Source organism: Lethenteron reissneri, chromosome 26, assembly GCF_015708825.2.
Source record: "Lethenteron reissneri isolate LAM-NWPU_2019-01 chromosome 26, ASM1570882v1, whole genome shotgun sequence".
NCBI classification, from domain to species: Eukaryota; Metazoa; Chordata; class Hyperoartia; order Petromyzontiformes; family Petromyzontidae; genus Lethenteron; species Lethenteron reissneri.
This window is the reverse complement of record NC_083804.1, coordinates 6,439,719-6,460,000: the sequence shown is the minus strand read 5'-3', so window position 1 is coordinate 6,460,000 and position 20,282 is coordinate 6,439,719. Positions and strand designations below refer to the sequence as shown.

The window sequence follows — 20,282 nt, the reverse complement described above, 5'->3', positions numbered from 1 at the left end:
TGGGCACAGGACCGGAAATTTATTCCCTATTCTGCGTTCCTGTGTCTCTGGTTTGGATAAACGATCAACGATAGGTGCACATTGTTTACTTGGCAATCCACGATGCGGTCTTAAAATGACGTAACTCCCGGCACACTCCGTTTTACATTCACCGATCTCGCTCGTTTTGTGGCCGGTTGCTTCCTCATCCGGCGTGGGGTGGTTATATACGTATACAGTAGAGCGTAGTTGACTTAAATTGGTCGTATTCATTGAGCGAATGTTTGAGAATGCATGTTGTTCAAATCACACGTGAAGCTGTATATCATTTCATATCACCAGGCCGTGTCGGTCGTGAGGGTTATTCGGTCCTTACTTTACCACACTAGTTAATGTGGGTTGGTGACTGGTTTAGATATCATGCCACTGATGTTAGCAGTGACCGAGAATCAAACTCGGGTTAATGGGTTCGTAGCGCAGTGCGCGAACCACAGCAACACCACTTCGTCCCATCCTGTTATAATATATGGTAAACACACCGTTAATACTATCAGTTTAATAATGAGCATTAAATATTAAACTCGTCATTTACAGTCTATTTATTAATGTAATGCTCATTAAAAGCTAGTTTAGAAAAGAGAATTCAGATGTTGACCCAACGTTTGTTTTGTAATTAGAAACGCAATGATACGTGAAGTACTGTATATTTACATTTTAAGTTATTTTGTAAATGATTGCATTTTGTTTTTCAAATGAATAAGAATATACATAATTCGTGCACATTTTTAGATACATCGTTGGAACATTACCCCCCCCCCACCACCCCCAGTGACCTCTTGAAATGGATCTTATAGGATTACAAATTGGCATTTATGGAATTATTTCTGGCCCCATTATGTCATGATACAAACTTGGGTCATGTTATCTGGTGACATTGAGGAGCTGTCGCAGAGCAGTAATAGACCATTTTGAGGAATAAGGAATTGTAGATGTAATCAGGAGGAAGGGGCACATTTGCACAATATTACCGAGACAAGAATTTACAACAGGTACCCTAGAGGTCAACAAACAAAGCAAGACCTGAAGCCCTGTTCGTCGTCGTGGTGAGATCTTGAATGTCAGGTGCTGACAGGCAGGATAAGGCAGAAGGACGGAAACAATTCTGAAGTGTTGTGTCACCAATGGCTATGAGATAACCTCTTGACCCTGAACTTCCCCGCCGAATTACGAATTGGCTCTCGAAGTAAATGGGCCGTTGCGTTCGCACGTGGGACGGCTCGCGTTTGACCTTCGCCTTCTCCCACAGGGATGACTTCAACATCCAGGTACTGCACGCCTTCGTGGAGCTCCACGAGTTTGCCAACCTCAACCTGGTGCAGGCGCTAAGGTAAAGGCATCCCACTGCACGTTCACGAATTCATTCTTTGTTTGTTTTGCACACTACCTTTCTTTTTGCTCGCCGCTGTTGGTCGGGGGGTGAACTTTGTCACAAACCTAATGCGGATAAGCACCAGCGCAGTGTCCCGTTTTATCCGTGTAATTTTGCCTTGTCAATAATAATAAAAAAATCCAGCTCGGTCAGCAGCGTCCGTCCTTAGAGCTCCTTGTGGGTGCCCTTGGCAGGCAATTCCTGTGGAGCTTCCGGTTGCCCGGAGAGGCGCAGAAGATCGACCGCATGATGGAGGCGTTTGCCACGCGCTACTGCCAGTGCAACGCGGGCGTGTTCCAGTCGACCGGTGAGGGCCAGGTGACGCACAAAGACATCGGTCCCCCGTGTAGCCTTAACAGAGTGTTGGGGCAGGTGCTGTTAGCCAGCACCTAATGAAGGCCAGCACGGCACACGTGGAGGCAGGTGGCCAGCACCACGCCCGACCGCCTTTGTCTCCCCAGTGGCGATGTTTACACACCACACCAGGTACTCATTTGAAGCGGAGTCGACCTAAGAGAGGAGGAGGTCCAAGACCAGTTCACATAGTTGTCACTTGGCTGTGAGCGAGAATCTAACCCGGGTCGCCAGGTTCCTAGCGCAGCGCACTAAGCGCAACACTACCGCATACACACCCACACACACCGCTTACGAGCAACATGATTGCTCTCCTGCATCGCAATAATTGTTTTACTTTAGTTTCCAGCAGGGCCACATAATACCATGTGCCGGCGGCCCACGTGATGTCAAGGTGTCGCGTAAACAGACGTTGTGACATCACACGGGTTTGTGGTGTCCTAACTCCCGGTGTATGTGGCTGCTTAATCCGTGTCTATTGTCTCCAGGTCTGTCTTATTTTAAGTGCCCTCATTTCACGAATTGCCGTTTCTTTAATTCTCTTTCACTCGAGTCATCTGTATCTCGTTATGTCTTGGTATGTCACTCGGCAGGCCAAAGCCTTTTAGGCCAATTCTAGAGCCTTCTCAGGCCAGATGTGGCTGCAGAACCCCGCCGTAGAGTAACAATGAGACGTGTTTTATATCGGTGAGCTCGCGTTAAGAGCCTTTCGATTCTTTGTTCTGAATAGTGGTAGTAGTTGGAGTAATAATGATGCATTTTCTCATCCAGCAAATCCTCCCTGAATATCTGGCATGGGATAGGAAACTAGAGAATCCAGGGAAAATCCACACAGACACGTCAGCAACCTATGGCTCTAGTGCCATGTCAACCTCATAGCCCTGCAGGTGGGAGCGTCACAACACGCTGCAATCTGCCCCATCCTCAAAGCCTCTCGATAACATAATTAACACTTTGTGGTTTGCTACGCACAATCCCCTTTGTGTAATTAATGATGCAATCGTGAAAAGTGCTTAAATTGGTTCTGCCCATCGCAAGGTGAATTCACTGCACTCGCTTAACGAATTGAGTTGTTTTAATTAGCTTAGCGGGTAGAGTGCTCCATCAAGAACATTCAGAATGCACCTTGGCAGAGGCTAACCTTGAAAACTCTCTGAGAGACACCAAAGCATTGCAAGTCTGACTTGTTCTCGTTGGATAGCATGTGTCACTGCCGCATTTTTGCTCAATTGCCTTGTTTACAAGATAATCATGAGCACCTTTGCAGGGACTATAAGTAACAAAATATCTAAGCAGACAATACATCCCCTTTGTATATATCTGTTTCTACATCCATTTCCCGACATAGCAATTAAAAGTGGTTTTAACACAACCTCACAGCCCCACGGCCTTCTGGGAGTGCTTAATTGCACAAAGGGCTTATGGGCATCATCGTGTCCAGCCGAATAGTGCATTTTTATTTCCGCAGCAATTGCCACGCCACTGATGGTGCGAGCATAATGCTGAGTCAGCCTTAGCCAGGGATTCTCGAGGTGAGAGGCAGCAGTCTGGAAAATCTTGCAGCGTGTTGTTTTGTCAAGGTTTGCAGTAGATCAAATTAAAATTTTAACATCTACACAGGTCAGGCATTCCAATACAAATGAGGTTAAAACACATCGAGACTCATCAATACCGCTGCCTTATACAAATAAAATGGATAAAACGGTGGCATTTTTGGACGGTGGCCAAAAGAGGCAGTGGTAATGGCAACGGCGGTTCAGGCATTCGCTCCTGTGCTTGCATACCCACTGCCACTGTGGTCTGGTAAGTTTAATTTTATTTAAAAAATTAAACTTTGACTGGGAGTTTCCTTTAAAAAGCCATGGTTGTTGGAGCAGGTGTGCAGAGCGGAATAGACTGAGATGAGGTAGGAGAGTATGGGGAGTGGAGTGAGTAGAGATCAGAGGAGATAGGTTAGAGAGTACATTGAGGGCAAGTTGACTAAGATGAAATGAAAGAGGTAAGGTAGGTAGGAGTGTTGTAGAGGGGAGTAGAGTAAGATAAGAGAGAAAAAGTAGGCAGCAGTGAGTCCACGAAGGATCTTGAAGATTCTGAGTGTGCGATCTTGAAGTTGATCCATGATTGCATTGGGTGCTGGTGGAGGGGAACCGGGTACTGGGGAACCGCTGTCTCACATTGACCCCTGCTCGCCGTCTTTTTTTGTGGCGCCGTTGCGACAGACACCTGCTACGTGCTCTCGTTCGCAATCATCATGCTCAACACGAGCCTGCACAACCCCAACGTGCGCGACAAGCCCACCACCGAGCGCTTCATCCTCATGAATCGCGGCATCAACGACGGCGGGGACCTGCCGGAGGAGCTGCTCAGGGTAGGAGGCTACAGCCCTCGTACTCCCCCTCCCCACTCACCAGCTCGTACTACCGTCGCTGGCTATACCCCGAGCGACACGAGCTGCAACGAGCCGCCTTGCCTGGCACAAAGCCCGGTTGCGTACTGACTTCACGCTGACAGGCTGTGTCGGCTAGTGATGTGTGATTGTTGAGTTAGTCATATTAATTATTCAGATGGGACAATGGTACCAGTGGTTAACACATTTCACTTTGAACCCGGCAACCCGAGTTTAATTCCTGGCAACGGCTAACATCAGTGGCGACTGATTTCTGAAAAAAGTCCTGGCCCTAACCCACCTTCAGCGATCTGTAGATGATCACTGTGGTGGATAGAGGTCAATTAATCCGCAAGATTTTGTATAAATGTGATGAGGCCCACATCCAGCAGTGGATTGAGTACATTCAGGCCACTTTTTTAGCCCGGCAGTTTGGGATTCTCACTCGCATTATGCTGTCTGGCCAATTTACCTCAAGTTGGCTAGATTACAGGTGTTTGTACTGCCTTGCCTGGTAGTATAAGACCCTGCTTACCAACCCATCCATTGAAGTTGCTGAATGTCACTTGGCAGACACAAAGACCTTTATTAACTGCCAATTTTTAGTTTTCTATTTTTTTATGTCCTTCCCATTTCAGGATTTTATAATGATTGTTGTAACAAGTCAATTCGCACAATGGCTAAAACACAATAGGGACATTCACATGTCAGTTACCTAAATGAGGATCTGAATACATAATTCATGACCACAGTAGCAAACATCTGGCCACAGTGGCCAATGAGATGTCGCCAAAGTAGATCCGTCCCTGTTTAAACCTGGCAGCAGAGAAACCATCTGCCGCTTGCTTAGAACGCATGCTGTTGGCAACTGCTGGTGGCGATTGCCACTCGTACACAAAGAGCACTGTGCTTGTGCATTATTTAAACACCACAAAATGCTTTGAGTTAATTACACAATGGAGCAAAATTGGCACATTGCATCTATAGCGCAGCCCTGCCGGTATCGTGTTTCGGACGAGACGTTGAAAAATGGAAGTGGCTTTGTTTGCGCGTGTTTTTTTTTACACACAGAACCTGTACGACAGCATAAAGAACGAGCCGTTCAAAATTCCCGAGGACGACGGCAATGACCTCACGCACACGTTCTTCAACCCTGACCGGGAGGGCTGGCTACTGAAATTAGGCAAGCGTTGGTGGCACGCACGGTTGATGCCGTGGCTTTCCTTCGACACCATTGTCGTTACCCAAAAGTCACGAGCCATGTTCGTTGTAGCTTTTTTTTAAATCCAAAGAAAGGTAGCCACACGCCCCGGCTTGGCATTGGCCAGGGCGCTCTGGGGCCCTTGTTGATTATCTTCAATGCCGATTAATTAGTTACACGTTCAATATTAGAGCTGCTTTTCCTGCTGTAGTTCATGATGCCCGAGTGCACATGTTGGTGCTGTCTTGGTGGTGGTGTTGGAGGAGGGCTATAGCTTGCAAGTATTTGCGATTTCGAATGAATGTTTGACGATAGGTGTTTTGCCATCTCTGAATTATGGACATCACAATGATATCAGTGCAAAAGCAACAAATTGTAGTCTGTTTTAGCGGCACCTTCACATTGTCATTTCTAGCTCCTCTATAAATGTCACTCCTTTGTTTTTTGTTTTTTAGGAGGAAAGGTGAAGACCTGGAAGAGGCGGTGGTTCATCTTGACGGACAACTGCCTCTACTACTTTGAGTACACAACGGTAAGGACATTAGTAATTATCATCATCATAATATACTGTCATAGGCCCCCCTCTGTGTCTCCATAAGCCATTCGTTTGTGCCTTTCCCACACAAAGTACATTTTGTGCTGGGCTAAATAATAAATACGTCCCAAGACGCAGCCAAGACCGTTGACAAGAGGCTATACTCACAGAGCATGCAACGATTCACTCCACCTGTGATTTGATTAAATGTTACGATTCGATAAAAAAGTTAAATTAGTGTACAGTTTTTCATGAATTCTAAGTAATTCTCATGTGCACAATTCGATGTATATATTATCGTGACCGTAAGAATCAACATTAATCGATGAATGATTAAATACGACATACTTAAGACGTTGCATTCTTGCTGTTTATACAAATTTAAGTAGGAGTGGTTCTTCGGAAAAAAAATGTGACCTTTGGGCCAGGTTTCCATCGTGATTATAGTGGCCTTAAATACCGTAATCTCCTTGACAGTAGATGTCAATGGAGACGTGGGAGTGACTTGAGACTCGGAAACACTTTCCAGATACACGAAGGAGTTTATTGAATCTGGCGCGATCTGTGTCTCTCGTGCAGGACAAGGAACCGCGAGGAATCATTCCCCTGGAGAATCTGAGCATACGGGAGGTGGACGACCCCAAGAAGCCCGTACGTGTTTACACGAAGGCTGCCGCGTGCTTTTGGCGCAGGCATCAACGGCCTTTGCAACTGAATATGATCACAAAAATTATAATTATTGTACACGACATATGGGCTTTGGATGGTGCTGTGGTGTAACGGTGAGCACATTCGACTTGCAATCCATGTCGATCTCCCGGCGTGGCGTTTGGAAGAATGGTGCACGTTTTTTAAAATCCTCCCGGCCTCCCCACCCGGAAGAAACCACAGTTTTGGCCAATGGGCAAATCGCGTGTGGTGTGGGTAAACTGTGGATACTCCCATCTCTTCCGAGATGTCTGGGCAGCAGAGAAGAGGAGGCCAAAATACCCTCCAGAGGTGCCCTCCCGAGCTTGCCTCTTAGAGGAGCCCTTTCATCAGCAGTGGCATGAGCAAGAAATTGCAGGGTTCCCCCTTTACCTTTTGCGTGTGTGCAGCAAAGGCAGGCTGCACGCCACCTTGTGGTTTCTATGCGAAGGGCAAGTGTTGGAACTAACAGATGCCGATGGGATGGAAATATTACGAACAATTGTACAGTTTAACACGTAGGCTTTTGTAACCAATATCATCCATAATTTAAGTTTTTTTGGGTTATATCGCGTGAATATATAAATGTGTCGTTAAACCCGCCACCACCCAATACAGCCAATTAGTAAGGTTTGTCACGTAAACAGACATTTAAGGAACGAAACGGGAGGATTTCTCCACAAATCTGGCTGTCACCTGATGAAGCTAGTTGTAATTACTGGCAAAACGTCGTACTCTGATTGTAAATGTTGTGACGAATTGGCATGTTCTGTTTACGTGTTTACGTGACAAACCTTACTAATTGGCTGTCAGGTTGTGGCGGGTTTAACGACACATATTTACGCGAGGGCTGTGTACAGCCCTTTTGTTCGTCCCCTACTCCACGAGGACCTCTCCCTCATTATGCAGGTCGTCGGTAATATCTTGCCATACTTCACCGCTGATCAGTGCAGGTCCGTGAAGGCAGAGAGCACGGTGCAGTATAACAATTCATTCTTCCGCTCGGCCACCTGCCAACCAACATCTCTTAACTGTGAACAAACAAACAAAATATCTAATGCAGTGCGGCTACGACTACTGTTGGTGGTCCTTGGGCAGTTATTTAAATTCTGTATTCCCCATGGCAGCGGCCAGTTTATCAAGAGGGACAATCGCTGTTAACGTTGCACAAATTGGTACTCGTGTTGACCCCGAAAGTATTATTGGCCACCTGCCCAACCGTTAAACAGCTTTGGTGCGTAAAAAAATATATATTCTCGACCAAGAGTAAAAGGTGCGAATTAAAATCGCTACGCATTTTGAAGTGTTGGGACGGATCGATAGGGTGCTTAAGGACATTTTGAAAAGGTGTCTCGTGTACGTGCTGCAGACATTTGCACTCTCGCTGCTCTCCACGAGATTCGTGAGTGATCGCAGACCATTGATTTTGTTTTGAGTTCGCTTCTGTTTTCCTATTTCTCATTCCTCATTGTTTTGCTCTCTGCAATCTAAACACATTTGAGAGAAGTCATGCGTACACATGGATTAGGTCACGCTTTCCAACGCGTGTTCATCTCGGAGTGCGTGATGAGCAGCGTGGAAGCTGAAGAGATACCTGTCAGGGCAGAATTCTTTTTGGCATATTTGCAAATGATAATTTCTATTCTGGTTTATTCAAGTTTTGGGCAACCCTTTTGGTCAATTTGGCCGATTTTCAATCGGGTGAGACCCCGTTACAACAAAACAACCTTGTACTGAAGCTAGGCTCCTTTTGGACCTAGTTTACAAAAGTTATAGTGTGGCCCCCGCCATTACAGATGGTTGGACAGACAGACCGCAACAATAATACGGAGGCACTTAATTGATCTTCTTTCGTATGGCTGATGTAGATGCAGAGCAACAACCCACAATTCCACGTTCAGGTGGCCAAGCCAGATAACCGCATCGGGAGCAGCGGAGTCTATCTGTGTGATGTCTCCTTCGTATTTGTCGATCGGGCATTGCATCGTAATATGTGGTACGCTCTTTTGGATGACCGCAATCGCACATCGGAGAGTTTTACATTTCCCATTTGTGCGTGAGGTATTCGCATCTGCCATGGGTTGTACGGATGCACTTTATATGGTGGGACCATGAGCTTTGTGGAAGATCAAAACCAGGGATCTTCTGCATTGGGTCTTTTACAAGGTGTTTGTTTGGTGAAGCAGCAGAGCGAATCCGTCGTGGTTCACGTTATGACGTGCTGCTGCTGCCGCCGCTGCTGCCTTCTCTGTTTTCCCACGCTTTCCGTGGCAGAACTGCTTCGAGCTGTTCCTCCCCAACAACAAGGGCGGGGTGATCAAGGCGTGCAAGACGGACACGGACGGCCGCGTGGTGGAGGGGAAGCACATGGTCTACCGCATCTCGGCACCCTCGCCTGAGGAGAAGGACGAGTGGATCAAGTGCATCAAGTGCGTTTACAGCAGAGCACACAACAGACAATGATTCCCTCCCCCGTATAGCCTTTTACAGATTGTTGGGGCAAGTGCTGTTAGCGAGCACCTCATGAAGGCCGGTACGCCCAGCCTGGGGGGCAAGTGCTGCTAGCGAGCACCTAATGAAGGCCGGTATGCCCAGCCGCCTTTGTCTCCCCAGTGGTGATGTTTACGCACTACACTAGGCACTCATCTAGGGGGGAGGCCCTGGACCGGTTCAGATAATCGTCACCAGTGTTGGCCGTGAGTGGGAATCGAACTCGGATCGCCAGGTTCGAAGTGTAATGCGCTAACCACTACACCACTGCAGAGCACCTCTGATGAGCATGGTTAGCTACGTAGGTTGCGAGAGAAGTTCTACCTACAGAGTGCACAAAATGATCGCCCGTATAGCCTTAACAGACTGTTGGGGCAGGAGCTAGGCGTGTGCACAACCACAATAGCCACCGTGCACCATTGCATCGCGGTGACATCGTAGTGCTCGTGCCAAGAAAAGTGTACGTACACGCGCACACTTGTGTACCTGTGCAGTCTTTTTGTCAGCGTCCTCGTGGATGAGGGCCTCTCCATGCTTTTGAGGGTCATATTTTTCCAAGATGGTCGCTGTGCAGGCTGTTGATGAAGGTGGTGGGTAGCATTGACGTGGAGCGCGAAGATGGAATTTTTTGCTGCACTCCCCTCTACTCATAGTCGCACAAGCCCTATGATGACAACCTGTTTTGTGCACGGCGGTAACCCATCCAAACACTATCCAGGCTCAACCCTACGTAGTTTCCAAGATCTAATGGGATCGGGTGCATTCCAGGCGATTCAATCACATGCACCGATATGTACACGTGTATGCATGTGTATATATCGCAGTTACGTGCGTGCACATGCCTGCACACATTCACAGCAATAGCCACCGTGTGCCACTAGGTGGTGGTGATGTCACCGAGGCACTTTGAGATCATGTAAAGTGGTGAATATATTGCCATCAGCCACACAGTAAGTAGCATCTTTCCCGAGCCTCCACCACAAACATCGATCTTTCGCAACACGAGTACTATCCATCAGCAAGTGCACTTGGCTCTGTCTCTTCTGTAGCCCATTCCATATCTGTGTAGCTCCCTTTGTCCGACTGTTTAGACATGTGGAAGCTGAGCATGTAGACTATAATACTTCAAATGTATCCTTGTCTAGATAGTTTAGGTATCTGTGAGCTCCTTAGACATTTCCAAACAGTGATGAATAATGAAGTGGTGATTATCGCTCTAGGCAACCAGGAATTATCACAATCGAGGTCGTAACTTAAATTCCCAACTGGGAGTTGGCCTATGGTGAGAAACTCTTCCACACTCTAGCAATGTTCTGGGCCACCAACAAAGATGGTCCACTCCCCCACGCTCATTTGAGAATTGGTGGACACCGTCTTTTACACTTTTAACAGGTGTGAGCGTATCGCCGCGTTGCCGTTGTGGCCAGAACGTCACGGCAGTCTTCGTGCTTTGCAGGGCAAGCATCAGCAAGGACCCCTTCTATGACATGCTGGCCACACGGAAAAAGAGGATTTCCATAAAGAAGAGACAGACATAATGGGGGACCTGTATGTTGCGAGTACTCAACGAATGTACATGCAAGTAAGAGGACGACTGCCTGCCTGCCTGCCTACCAGCTGTGCAAACCTTGTGAAACGCTTCACCACAAGAGGATCGCTGCAGGCACCAAGGAAAGTGACGCGCACGCAACTTGCGTGAAACTTCTGCGAGACCGCCGGATATCTGGGACGAGACTTCAGAGATTGAAAGACACTTGCACCTCGGAGAAAGACGGTGGTTGGGGGGGGGGGGGGATTTGCGCGTCGGCGTTTTCGCGCAGTGTGCTCGCAGGTACAGCGTCCGCGCTGGTGGATTTTGTACAAACGCGCGTGTAAATCTTGTACGTGTGCAGCACATGCACGCACCACTCGCAAAGGGCCTGGCATTGGGGGGGGGGGCGGGGGTTTGAGTGTGTGGTGGCCGGTAACGCAACGCAACCGCGAATTGCAATCGTTGGGGTTAGAATCGTGATTTTAAGTTGCAAGCAACAATCTGGTCTGCTTGCCACTGGCCCTGGGGCTCCTGATCAAATGTGAACATGGCCATTACCGACGCTGAGAGTCGGATGCATTGGGTTCTAATACATTCGTCATTTTTGTTTGTTCCCCCCCATAATGGAGCTGCAAAGGCCAGTGTCAGGCATTCCGCTGTCATTCACACAGGCCTCCACTAGTTAAGATTTGGCTTCCTGAGCTGTGTGAGGACACTCGCTGGCTTTAGCCAGCGTTTCATAAGAGGTCGGAGGAATATAGATGTGCATTAATTTATTTAAAAGAGCCTCGTTATTAGAATATATATGATATAAAATCATGCTTTCAGTTTTTTTTTTATAAACTCCTGTACACCAGTGTTTCTTGTTGCGGCAAATTTTTAAAAGGAAATTATTTCCGAAAATGATATTTAAAGAAAAAAAAATACATATATATAAAGTAACGTATGACCTTAAAAGCGAAAGTATATTTCAATTAAGGAAAAGATGCAAGTCATAATTACTGCAATTATTTCTGGCCAGGACCAAAACATTGCTATACAAAAAAATTGGTATACAAGGCCAACTTGTTTACAGGTCGATAGGGGTTTGTTTTTCGTGAGCATCGTAATGTGATGCGATGGACATTGTAGTGCTGTGTGCATTAACCTTTTCCCGTTCTGTTGACGTACGTGTATGTCATCAGTTTTCCCGATTCCGTTCCAATGACGTACGTGTACATCAAGACAAAACCGGAAGAAAAAATAAAATAATTGTGCTACCGAGGCTCCCACAAGGCCACCGTAGAGACCGGCCGTGTTGCTACGGTTCTCTGCGGTGAGTACAATATCTTTAAAATCAACACCGGTGCTATGCCTCTCTAAATAAAATTTATGTCGAACCGCTTGCGCGGTCCGAGATTCAGAGGTAAACAGGACACCCACCCTGCAACTTGCAGACGTCTCGGAACGGGAAAGGGTTAAGAAGAGTGAGGCACCAGTCCAGTTAAGTGTGAGCAGGGGGGTTGCTTGTAGTTGAGAGCGTGTGAAGACCTTGTCTGCAGAGGCAGCGAATGCTTTGTGGTCGACAATCTTTGTCGCTCTTTCTGTGTCTGGGCCCTGGCAGCAAGAGAGCACGACTTTCCAACCGGAATGTCGAGAGTTCAAATCCTAATTGGTGGAGGATTGACTCGACCCATCGTCGAAATGGGTCCGATTTAAAATCTGAATCAATTTGTGGGCATCAATTTGTGGCAATTCAACAGTGGTTGCCATATGAAGAAACTAATCTCTGCCATAGCAATGTGGAGTTTCTGCGAGAGGCAGAGGGACCACCCAGGTTTGAGCTCTGAGACACTGAGCTGTCTCCAAGGTGGAGGAGTGTGGGCATTGTAGGTGAATACTTGACTTCTCCCCAGGGGGCAGCAACGATGTCAAAACAACAAACCGGTGGCGTGAGCAGCAGCAGCAGCCCTCTTACACAATCCACGTGGGGGGAGGGGGCGATCGCATATCAATCACATCTCATCCACGCGGTTCCCATCAGCACGTGGGCATCCAACCTCGGTTTTTTTTTTCTTTCCACACCGATTCTGGTAATTGCCGGATGAAAGTCTCCCGATGCCGCCATGTCAATCGTCGGGGTTGTTTGACCACACTCTGAGCAGCGCGAGTTGGTGAGGGGGGAGGAGGGGTGTAGCCGAGGAATGGATTCGGACGTCGCTTGCCACGAATCTTAGCCGCGCAGCCGGGTATAAAATAACTAAAAATCATGTTGCCCGGTTCACGGCACAGTGCGCTCACCGCTGCGCCACCACTCCACCCCATCGGACCTTTGCACCTCGCGCACGGGGACTGTCGTCCGTTCCACGGTGGTCGCCAATTTTGGTTGTGATGCAATCGTCGTCACTCGTTTATCCCGGTCCCACTGCCACACGTCGCGTCCACATCGCTCGAGAGCCACGCTGCACTGTTTACTGTTGACGGCGATCATGATGTACATCTTACCTATAAAGCAGGTTGCTTGTTACGTATAGCGAGATGAAATACCTTTTGCATGTTGTGTCCCGTTATGTCTGCTGACACACAAGGGAAATTGTTTACTCGCGCTATCATCAAGGGGCTGTCGTGTATGTTGGCAGCGCAGCGTGTACGGTATGTGAACATGAAGGAAAAGTATTATATTTATTCGCGCAATTGTATTCATGTTTATCCAAACCTCTTGAGCCGAGTTCGCACTGTTGATGTTTGCCCACTGATTCTCGCGATCAAACTTTGTATGAAATATTGAGCTGGAGCTTAAGACTGCAATTAATAAAATGCTTAGCTTTGTGTATATATTATTGTTCTTTCATAGCAAATGCTGTCTTCCTGCACAAATCTAAATCCTAAATGAATACAGCTTAACGATAGATAATATAATTAACCTTTTACGTGTGTTCACTCTTTCCCCTTTCAACGTGTCACAGTAGGAGCAAAGAGTACACGTTGAAACGACTGGTAATGTTACAAACCGTAAGATCAATGGACAGCCGTGTCCAAACGAGCGTTCATGTAGAATCACAATCCTCCACTGGATGTATGTTGACCTCTTTCACCGTACGCAAGCCAAACGTGCTCATCAGAGGTGCGGGGGAAAGACAACAAACTAAACACAAAAAGCAGTTCAAAAAAATTGGTTTCCGATCTAGATTTCAAAGTGCATAGCTCCAGTGGCTTCCTAATATCGGAAGGAAGAGCGTTCCAGACGGCCTCAAAAGCGCATCTGAAAGCGCACGATGCAGTGACCGTCTTTCAACGTATTCTACGTGTGCATATTTCATGGTTGATTCAGGGTTCAATGTTTTGTCCACGTTGAGCATCGGCTCATGGTAAATACGTGTTTGCCTTAACAGTGTGCCACGCACTGTGGATGTGATATCCACTCGTGGCTTCTGGGTTCATTGATTCCACTTAAGTTTGGCCGTCAACAGAAGGCATTTAGAAAATCGTATTTGAAACTATATTCACATTTAATCAGTAGAACACGGGAGTCTTGGATTGGGATTGGCAGGGTACAAGATGATGTGTATATTGTCGGTGTGATATTGAGGCCAGGTGATACATATAGTTGTTTTAGAAATCGTGAGTCGAGAAATTTGATTTATATGCCGTAACTGTGTCACAAAGTGAATTGACATTAGTACGATTACCATTAAGCTGCAAGCAAGGATGCTCTTACAAAGTAGTTTAACCAGTTATCAATCTTAAAGCATGTCCTGCATCACATTTTCCAGAAGCCACGGTAGAGTGCTTGGAAATTAAGAAATACATATTTTCTGCCGATGGCTCTAAAACGCATCGATGTTGTTTGCGACGCTTTCAGTTCTTTCCAAAGTGGTTTTGGATGTTGAGTATCACAGTGCACATGTTTGTGGCTGCATAAGGTAGCCACTAGGCAGAGCGGTAAATACATGTGCCCACGATGCAAACCAATAGAATATATTGCTGGTATTTTGGGTTCTGAGAATTGAAGCCATTTGCACCAACGCCATGAACCGAAGTACAATTAAATTCAGCCCCAAGTAGTACAGATAAAAATTTGCTGCAATTCTGCTCAAGGTCACAAGACGACAACTCTTGGTGCAAAAGCAAAGAAAAGCCTTTTCAGAAATGCGTAGAATCTTCCTCTCTTTAAGGCTTAGTGTTGCTTGTGGGTTTGACAGGCAGGAGAAGCTGCATGTCCATGTCAGCTTCATTGGCCTTGGCTTCGTAACTCAGGGGGTGTCCTGGAAAAACTTGATAACCCACATTTTCTACTTCATATAGCTCATGCTAGCTTCATTAGAAGACTTTACAATCCCCCCCACACACTTTTTGAAATATTGATTTATTATCTCTTCCCACAGATGTTCACACAATGAAGTTAATCAATTATTTTCATCCGCTTTATCCCATCCACTTAACCCCTTTTGTAGACAATGTGATTTTTTTGTGGGTTGTGTTTTTCCAGGAAGCATCTCAACTGATTGTTTTCATGCCACCGAACGGTTGAATTGCAACCCTCTGGTAATAAATTGTCACTGTCATTACTTGTTATATCAGTATGATTTGTCTTTCAGTAAGCACCCGCATCGTGCAACGTCGTTCACAACAACTTAACCTCGATATCATTGGACCATCTCCAGATCTTTATTGCAGTGTCTCTGCGTGCACAACGTGTCCCTTCACTTACAGCTTCACGACAATTTCAGTTTTGTTTACACACTGCGGTTAGGACCCTTTTGGAACGCGTGCTGGAATAAAAGTTTAACAATTAAACGTTGATGTTTTTTTTATTTGGGCTTTTTGATGTCAGATTTTGTCATGTCGAAAACTTTTTGATTTGTGACTAGCGTTAATTTTGTTCACAATTAGTGACGAATGTATTCGTCGATGCATGTTTTTATTGTTTTAGTTAACGATTATTATGGCAACAAAACAGGTGTTCAGATGTTAAAACACCAAACTGAAACATTTTATAAGGAATCGTGTCTGCATTAACCACAATGCTTGTGGTCAGAATGCAAACAAAACACTCTAATATATGCATTGTCTTTGAAACTGATTGGTCCACACCAGAGACGGCTTTCGAGCCTAGTCTCAAACGGTGTTAGACCAGAGGACGCCAAAAGGTGTAAAACAAATGGATAACCTAAAAATGAACTTGAACTCGCAAAGGTCAACTAAGTCTCATTGACAAAAGAGCTTTGATGCCACTACATTCAAGCATTGGGTATGATTGGCACGAGTATATACTTATATAAGCAATAAAGCTGTTATGGAACACGGAATCAAAACTATATTTTATTAAGGACAAACCTCAGATGCATCCACATGGAGTACTTTAGCGACAAAACGGAAACTTGCAGTGCTAATTTATTCCGCGTTTATCTTTTATTTTAGCCACAGTTTTACTCTTTTTGCATTGGCTAAACGTTGGTGCTAAAAAAACGTCCACCCCTCCCATATCGAGGACTACTTACGAACGAGTTATGTTCAAGAGGTAAGTCGATTTGTTCGTCCAACTTTACTCCTGTCGATTCCAAGCATGTTGTACGGCGTGTACACAGCTGTACAAGTTGTATAATCTCCTGCAGATGTAGATGCCACCGGTTCTTCATGTTCTGCAGATGTAGATGCCACCACCGCCATCTATTGTGCAGGGGTTGAACTTACGACTTTCGGTCCAAACAGGCATACGGACAGGTTTGTTCGTATCTCAGAGTTCATGAGTAGAATGTTCTAAGTAGATAATTAATATGAACTCAGTAACTATTTTTCGACATACTGTACAGCCAATTGCCATGTCCGGCCATCCTCAGTGCACACGAGTCTCAAATAAAGTTACGGGATTATCTTAGTCTAAATCTTAATTTAACCTCGTTAATGTCTCATCACCATCCGTTAAGCTTTTGCACTTCGGTCGGTAGCCGTGAGTCGTCATGATTTATGCATTTCATCCACCTCATTCGGCTCTGGAATCGGGTGCAACCGCAACAAACAACAAACAAAAATATGAACAACAAAAAACATCTTAAGGTGAATATGTGACTGAGTGCAAACAGAAAATCCTTTGCAAAAATAGCAACATTTGTTAAAGCACCATTTTACCTTCATAAAACTTTGCACTGGACTAATACACATGCCGGTGATACGATGCCACATTGATCACAACGGTGATTGCCATAATATTTTACCATCAAGGTTCTGTTGAAGGCGCAATAAAGATGTATAACTTATTTCATATCCGTACTTTTCAATTCAACATCTTGTGACCATGCGATAGCAGGTGCTAATAGGAGGTGCGGTTGGAAGGACAACAAAAATCAGTTCTAAAGAAATGCGTTTTTCCATCGAGATTTCTTTTTTAAACAACTTATGATGGATTCTTTAGACTTGCAAGCTTGGTGGTCGCCGATTCGATTTCCCAGAACGGCATTAAAATGTTTTAAAGTTTCTTAACTGCCCTCACGTTCGTATCTGTCCACCTTTCCGTGTACAGGAGTACATCACAGTCGATCTATCGGCCTCGTTTGGTGGGGTAAAGTGTGAGTACCTCTTCCAAGAAGGTCCGGCCAGAATGAGTGCAGTCAAAATAGAATGGGGCTCTAGAACGCCCTCTCGTGAATGGCCCTTCTGCCAGCAGTGATGTGAGCGAGCAATTCACCACGTGCGGCCGACTGCACGTGACTTCAACATCGAAATGAGAGCAGTGCCTCAATACTACTAAATCCCATCTGTTCCCTTTCAATAGACGGCATTTCTCTCTGTGACAGTGGCAGAAGCAGTATGGGTCTTTCGGTAATGCCACGTAGATAGAAAAATAATAAAAATAGAGAGAGCCCTCTCTCTCACCTGAAGACGATTGCTTGTGTTGCGATCGAAACGTCATGATATTTTTTTTCTATCTACGTGGCTTTACCGATAGACCCATAGAATCTGTATTCCTGCAGTCACGAAAGCTTTAAGTCAGGATTCAATGTTTTCCCGTTCACCTCGGTGGATATAAGCGTGCCACCTGTGGTGTAATTCCAGACAACTGGCCAAAAACATCCAGATCATGAGCCAGAGCTGAAGTTCGTGCCAAGGGTAGTGGAAAATGTGTACGGTTACCAGTCCCTGCATATGGCTAATAAAAGTGTATTATGTGATAATAAAAAAATATTTTTAAGTATTATTGCATAATTTACTTTAATTTCCAATTTTAAAAATGTTAGTTCTACTCGTGCTTTTTGCCATCTCAGGCATGTTTGGCCCATGGACTTTTATTCCATCATTCCCGATGTACAGACTAGCTCCTACCGTGGAATTTTCCACAACAGACGGATTGGTTGCCAGTGGAGAAAGCACTGGCCAAAATAAATGTCAGCAGACTAAACGACTTTGAATGCTCAACATGAATACTCTATTATTTTATTGAAATACGTGCATCGGTGCACAGGGATAACACCTCAGTGGATGTGTAGACGTCAATTATTTTTAATATAACAGATTGCATGCATGAAAGAAAAATCACATTTGTTTCATCAAGTCCTTGTCTAAAGCTCACCGCCTAATCCTCTCCCACTGCTTCCAATCAGTTTGTTGGCTCATGACACTTTCCGAGCCTCTGTTAACGCAGTGCAAATCCAGAAATGAGGACAATGGCTACAGCGTAGAGGATCGTGTAGACACTGGAGAGGATCTAAGCGGCAGGGTTGGAATTTGGCACAGGTGAAGGGAAGCACCGGGACTTGTAAATCTTTAGGGCAGCCTGCGTAGCATTGATGGGGAAACCTGCGTCAGACGGCTGACGTTGGAGTTGCGGTGGTTTGCTGCACGGGATCCTGAAGAACGTTGGCGTCCGTGGTTGTCAGCCGTTCCCTTGGAGGTCAAATTCACCGAGAGATATCAAGGGCCGCACCGTCTCGCCATCCGGTGCGTCCAGCCCTGTTCCAAGGCAGGGTCAACAACCCGCAGCCTTGGGCGACGTTGGAACGCTTGCACGTCCACTGCTGAAATGTCACTGTGGCTCAAGTTCAAAGTGTGCAGGCCTGAGTCGACTTTGGCCCAACGGTTCCACAACGTTGGCGACGTTGGCACTCCCCCTGACCTTAATCTCGCACATATGCTGGCATTCATATGTGCTGCTACTGGCTAACAGCACTTGCCCCAAACAGTCTGCTGAGGCTATACGGAGGGGGAGTCGTCTGTGGCAAACCTGTCAAGCCCTCATCAGTGCCTACCTTATTACAGACCAATTCAGACTTTATTGGTCACCCCCTGCCCCTTATTAATCTCAAGGTTCATCCGACAAAGTCCCATCACAAGGGAGAAACACAAACAAATAGACAAAACAAATATTTGCCATACGCCGTATGGACCTGAAACTCAAACAGAATGGGTTGACAGCAAACGTGCAACGCGATCTTAGAATATGAAAAATAAGAACACCAAACAGATACCTTTTGCAAGGAATTAAGTTCGCATTAACCACACGTACTTGTGGTGAATATGCAAACAAACATGCTCTGATTATTTTATAAAAATGCATTGTCTTTCAAACTCATTGGCCGACACATCTTCATGGCCTCGTCTCACCAGTGTCAGACCAGAGAACGCCAAAAGGCGAACAATACAAGATAAAACATTTATTTATTTATCACCAACAACGTCCGCAACTACGCCTTCTTTCGTAACATGTAACATCAAACAACAACAACAAACCCCCCTCCCCCCACCACGAATGATGTTCGTATTACAAAATGCATCGCACGGTCATGCGATGAGGCATGGTGTGAACGGTAGAAAATCCTGCCCAAGCTGCTCCTTGTTGGAGATGCACATTGTGAGGCCCCCACTGTGAACCCCTCGGCAGAGGCAGCGAAGACTCGTGTTACGACACAAAGACAATCCATATTAGAGGCGTTCGGTTAGATTAGCGTGAATGTGTGTCGTTAAACCCGCCACCACCCGACACAGCCAATTAGTAAGGTTTGTCACGTAAACACAACGTGCCAATTAGTTACTAGTACAGCACACCGGTTGTGTGTTGGAGAGTAAACCCACCATTGACGTTTCGCCAGTAATTACAGCCAGATTTGTGGAAAAATCTTCCTGTTTCGGTCTTAAATAACAGTGTACTTCTGTGCTCCCACGTCTGCGATCCCCATCTTCCTCAACCCGGCTGTCTTGTCTTTAGGTGCGGGGGAAGGCAGCACAGCTGGCTACGTACGGCGCGAAAGAAGTTGAACATACGTACAAGCCGCACTCAATTAACTCTGTGCTGTACGCGATGATGCTGTGGGGTGGACAGACCGGAGGAGGAGGGGGGGCATTTAAGAAACCTGCACCGTTGTTTCAACTGCCTCTGGGATTGCAAGTCCACCACGACAGCACTAACCAAGAATTCCGTGTAATATTTTTTTTATTTCCGAACGAGAAAACTGAGTGAGGTTACAGTGACAGCTAGTGGCTGAAAGGAATTAGTGTAAGCAACTGAAACATTGTACCGAGAAAATACAAACACTGCAGATGGATAATTACAAACACGAGTAATCCATAATATAGGTTTGTTTGGGTTAGATCGTGTGTTGTTAAACCCGCCACCACCCGACACAGCCAAGGTTTGTTACGTAATAGAACCACGGTTGACTATGTACACATTGGACGGGATGACTACTGGTCCACGGATATCGAGGACCCAGACTCGAC

The 20,282-nt window shown here is 46.0% G+C and overlaps 1 protein-coding gene across 4 annotated transcripts in view; it reads left to right on the top strand.

The window, feature by feature from the left end:
* The window catches only part of LOC133347558 (cytohesin-1), a 63,576-nt gene extending 48,146 nt beyond the window's left edge, over window positions 1-15,430 (top strand). For 3 of the 4 annotated variants that reach the window (XM_061559928.1, XM_061559927.1, XM_061559929.1), the window contains 8 exons: window positions 1,286-1,366; window positions 1,603-1,715; window positions 3,982-4,130; window positions 5,220-5,331; window positions 5,805-5,881; window positions 6,464-6,535; window positions 8,846-9,000; window positions 10,518-15,430. In XM_061559928.1, coding sequence (XP_061415912.1) covers window positions 1,286-1,366; window positions 1,603-1,715; window positions 3,982-4,130; window positions 5,220-5,331; window positions 5,805-5,881; window positions 6,464-6,535; window positions 8,846-9,000; window positions 10,518-10,599 — 841 coding nt within the window. In that variant the 3' untranslated portion in view covers window positions 10,600-15,430. The remainder of the gene's footprint in view (window positions 1-1,285; window positions 1,367-1,602; window positions 1,716-3,981; window positions 4,131-5,219; window positions 5,332-5,804; window positions 5,882-6,463; window positions 6,536-8,845; window positions 9,001-10,517) is intronic. The other variant, XM_061559930.1, reaches the window with a different exon arrangement.
* Window positions 15,431-20,282: the final 4,852 nt, after the last annotated feature.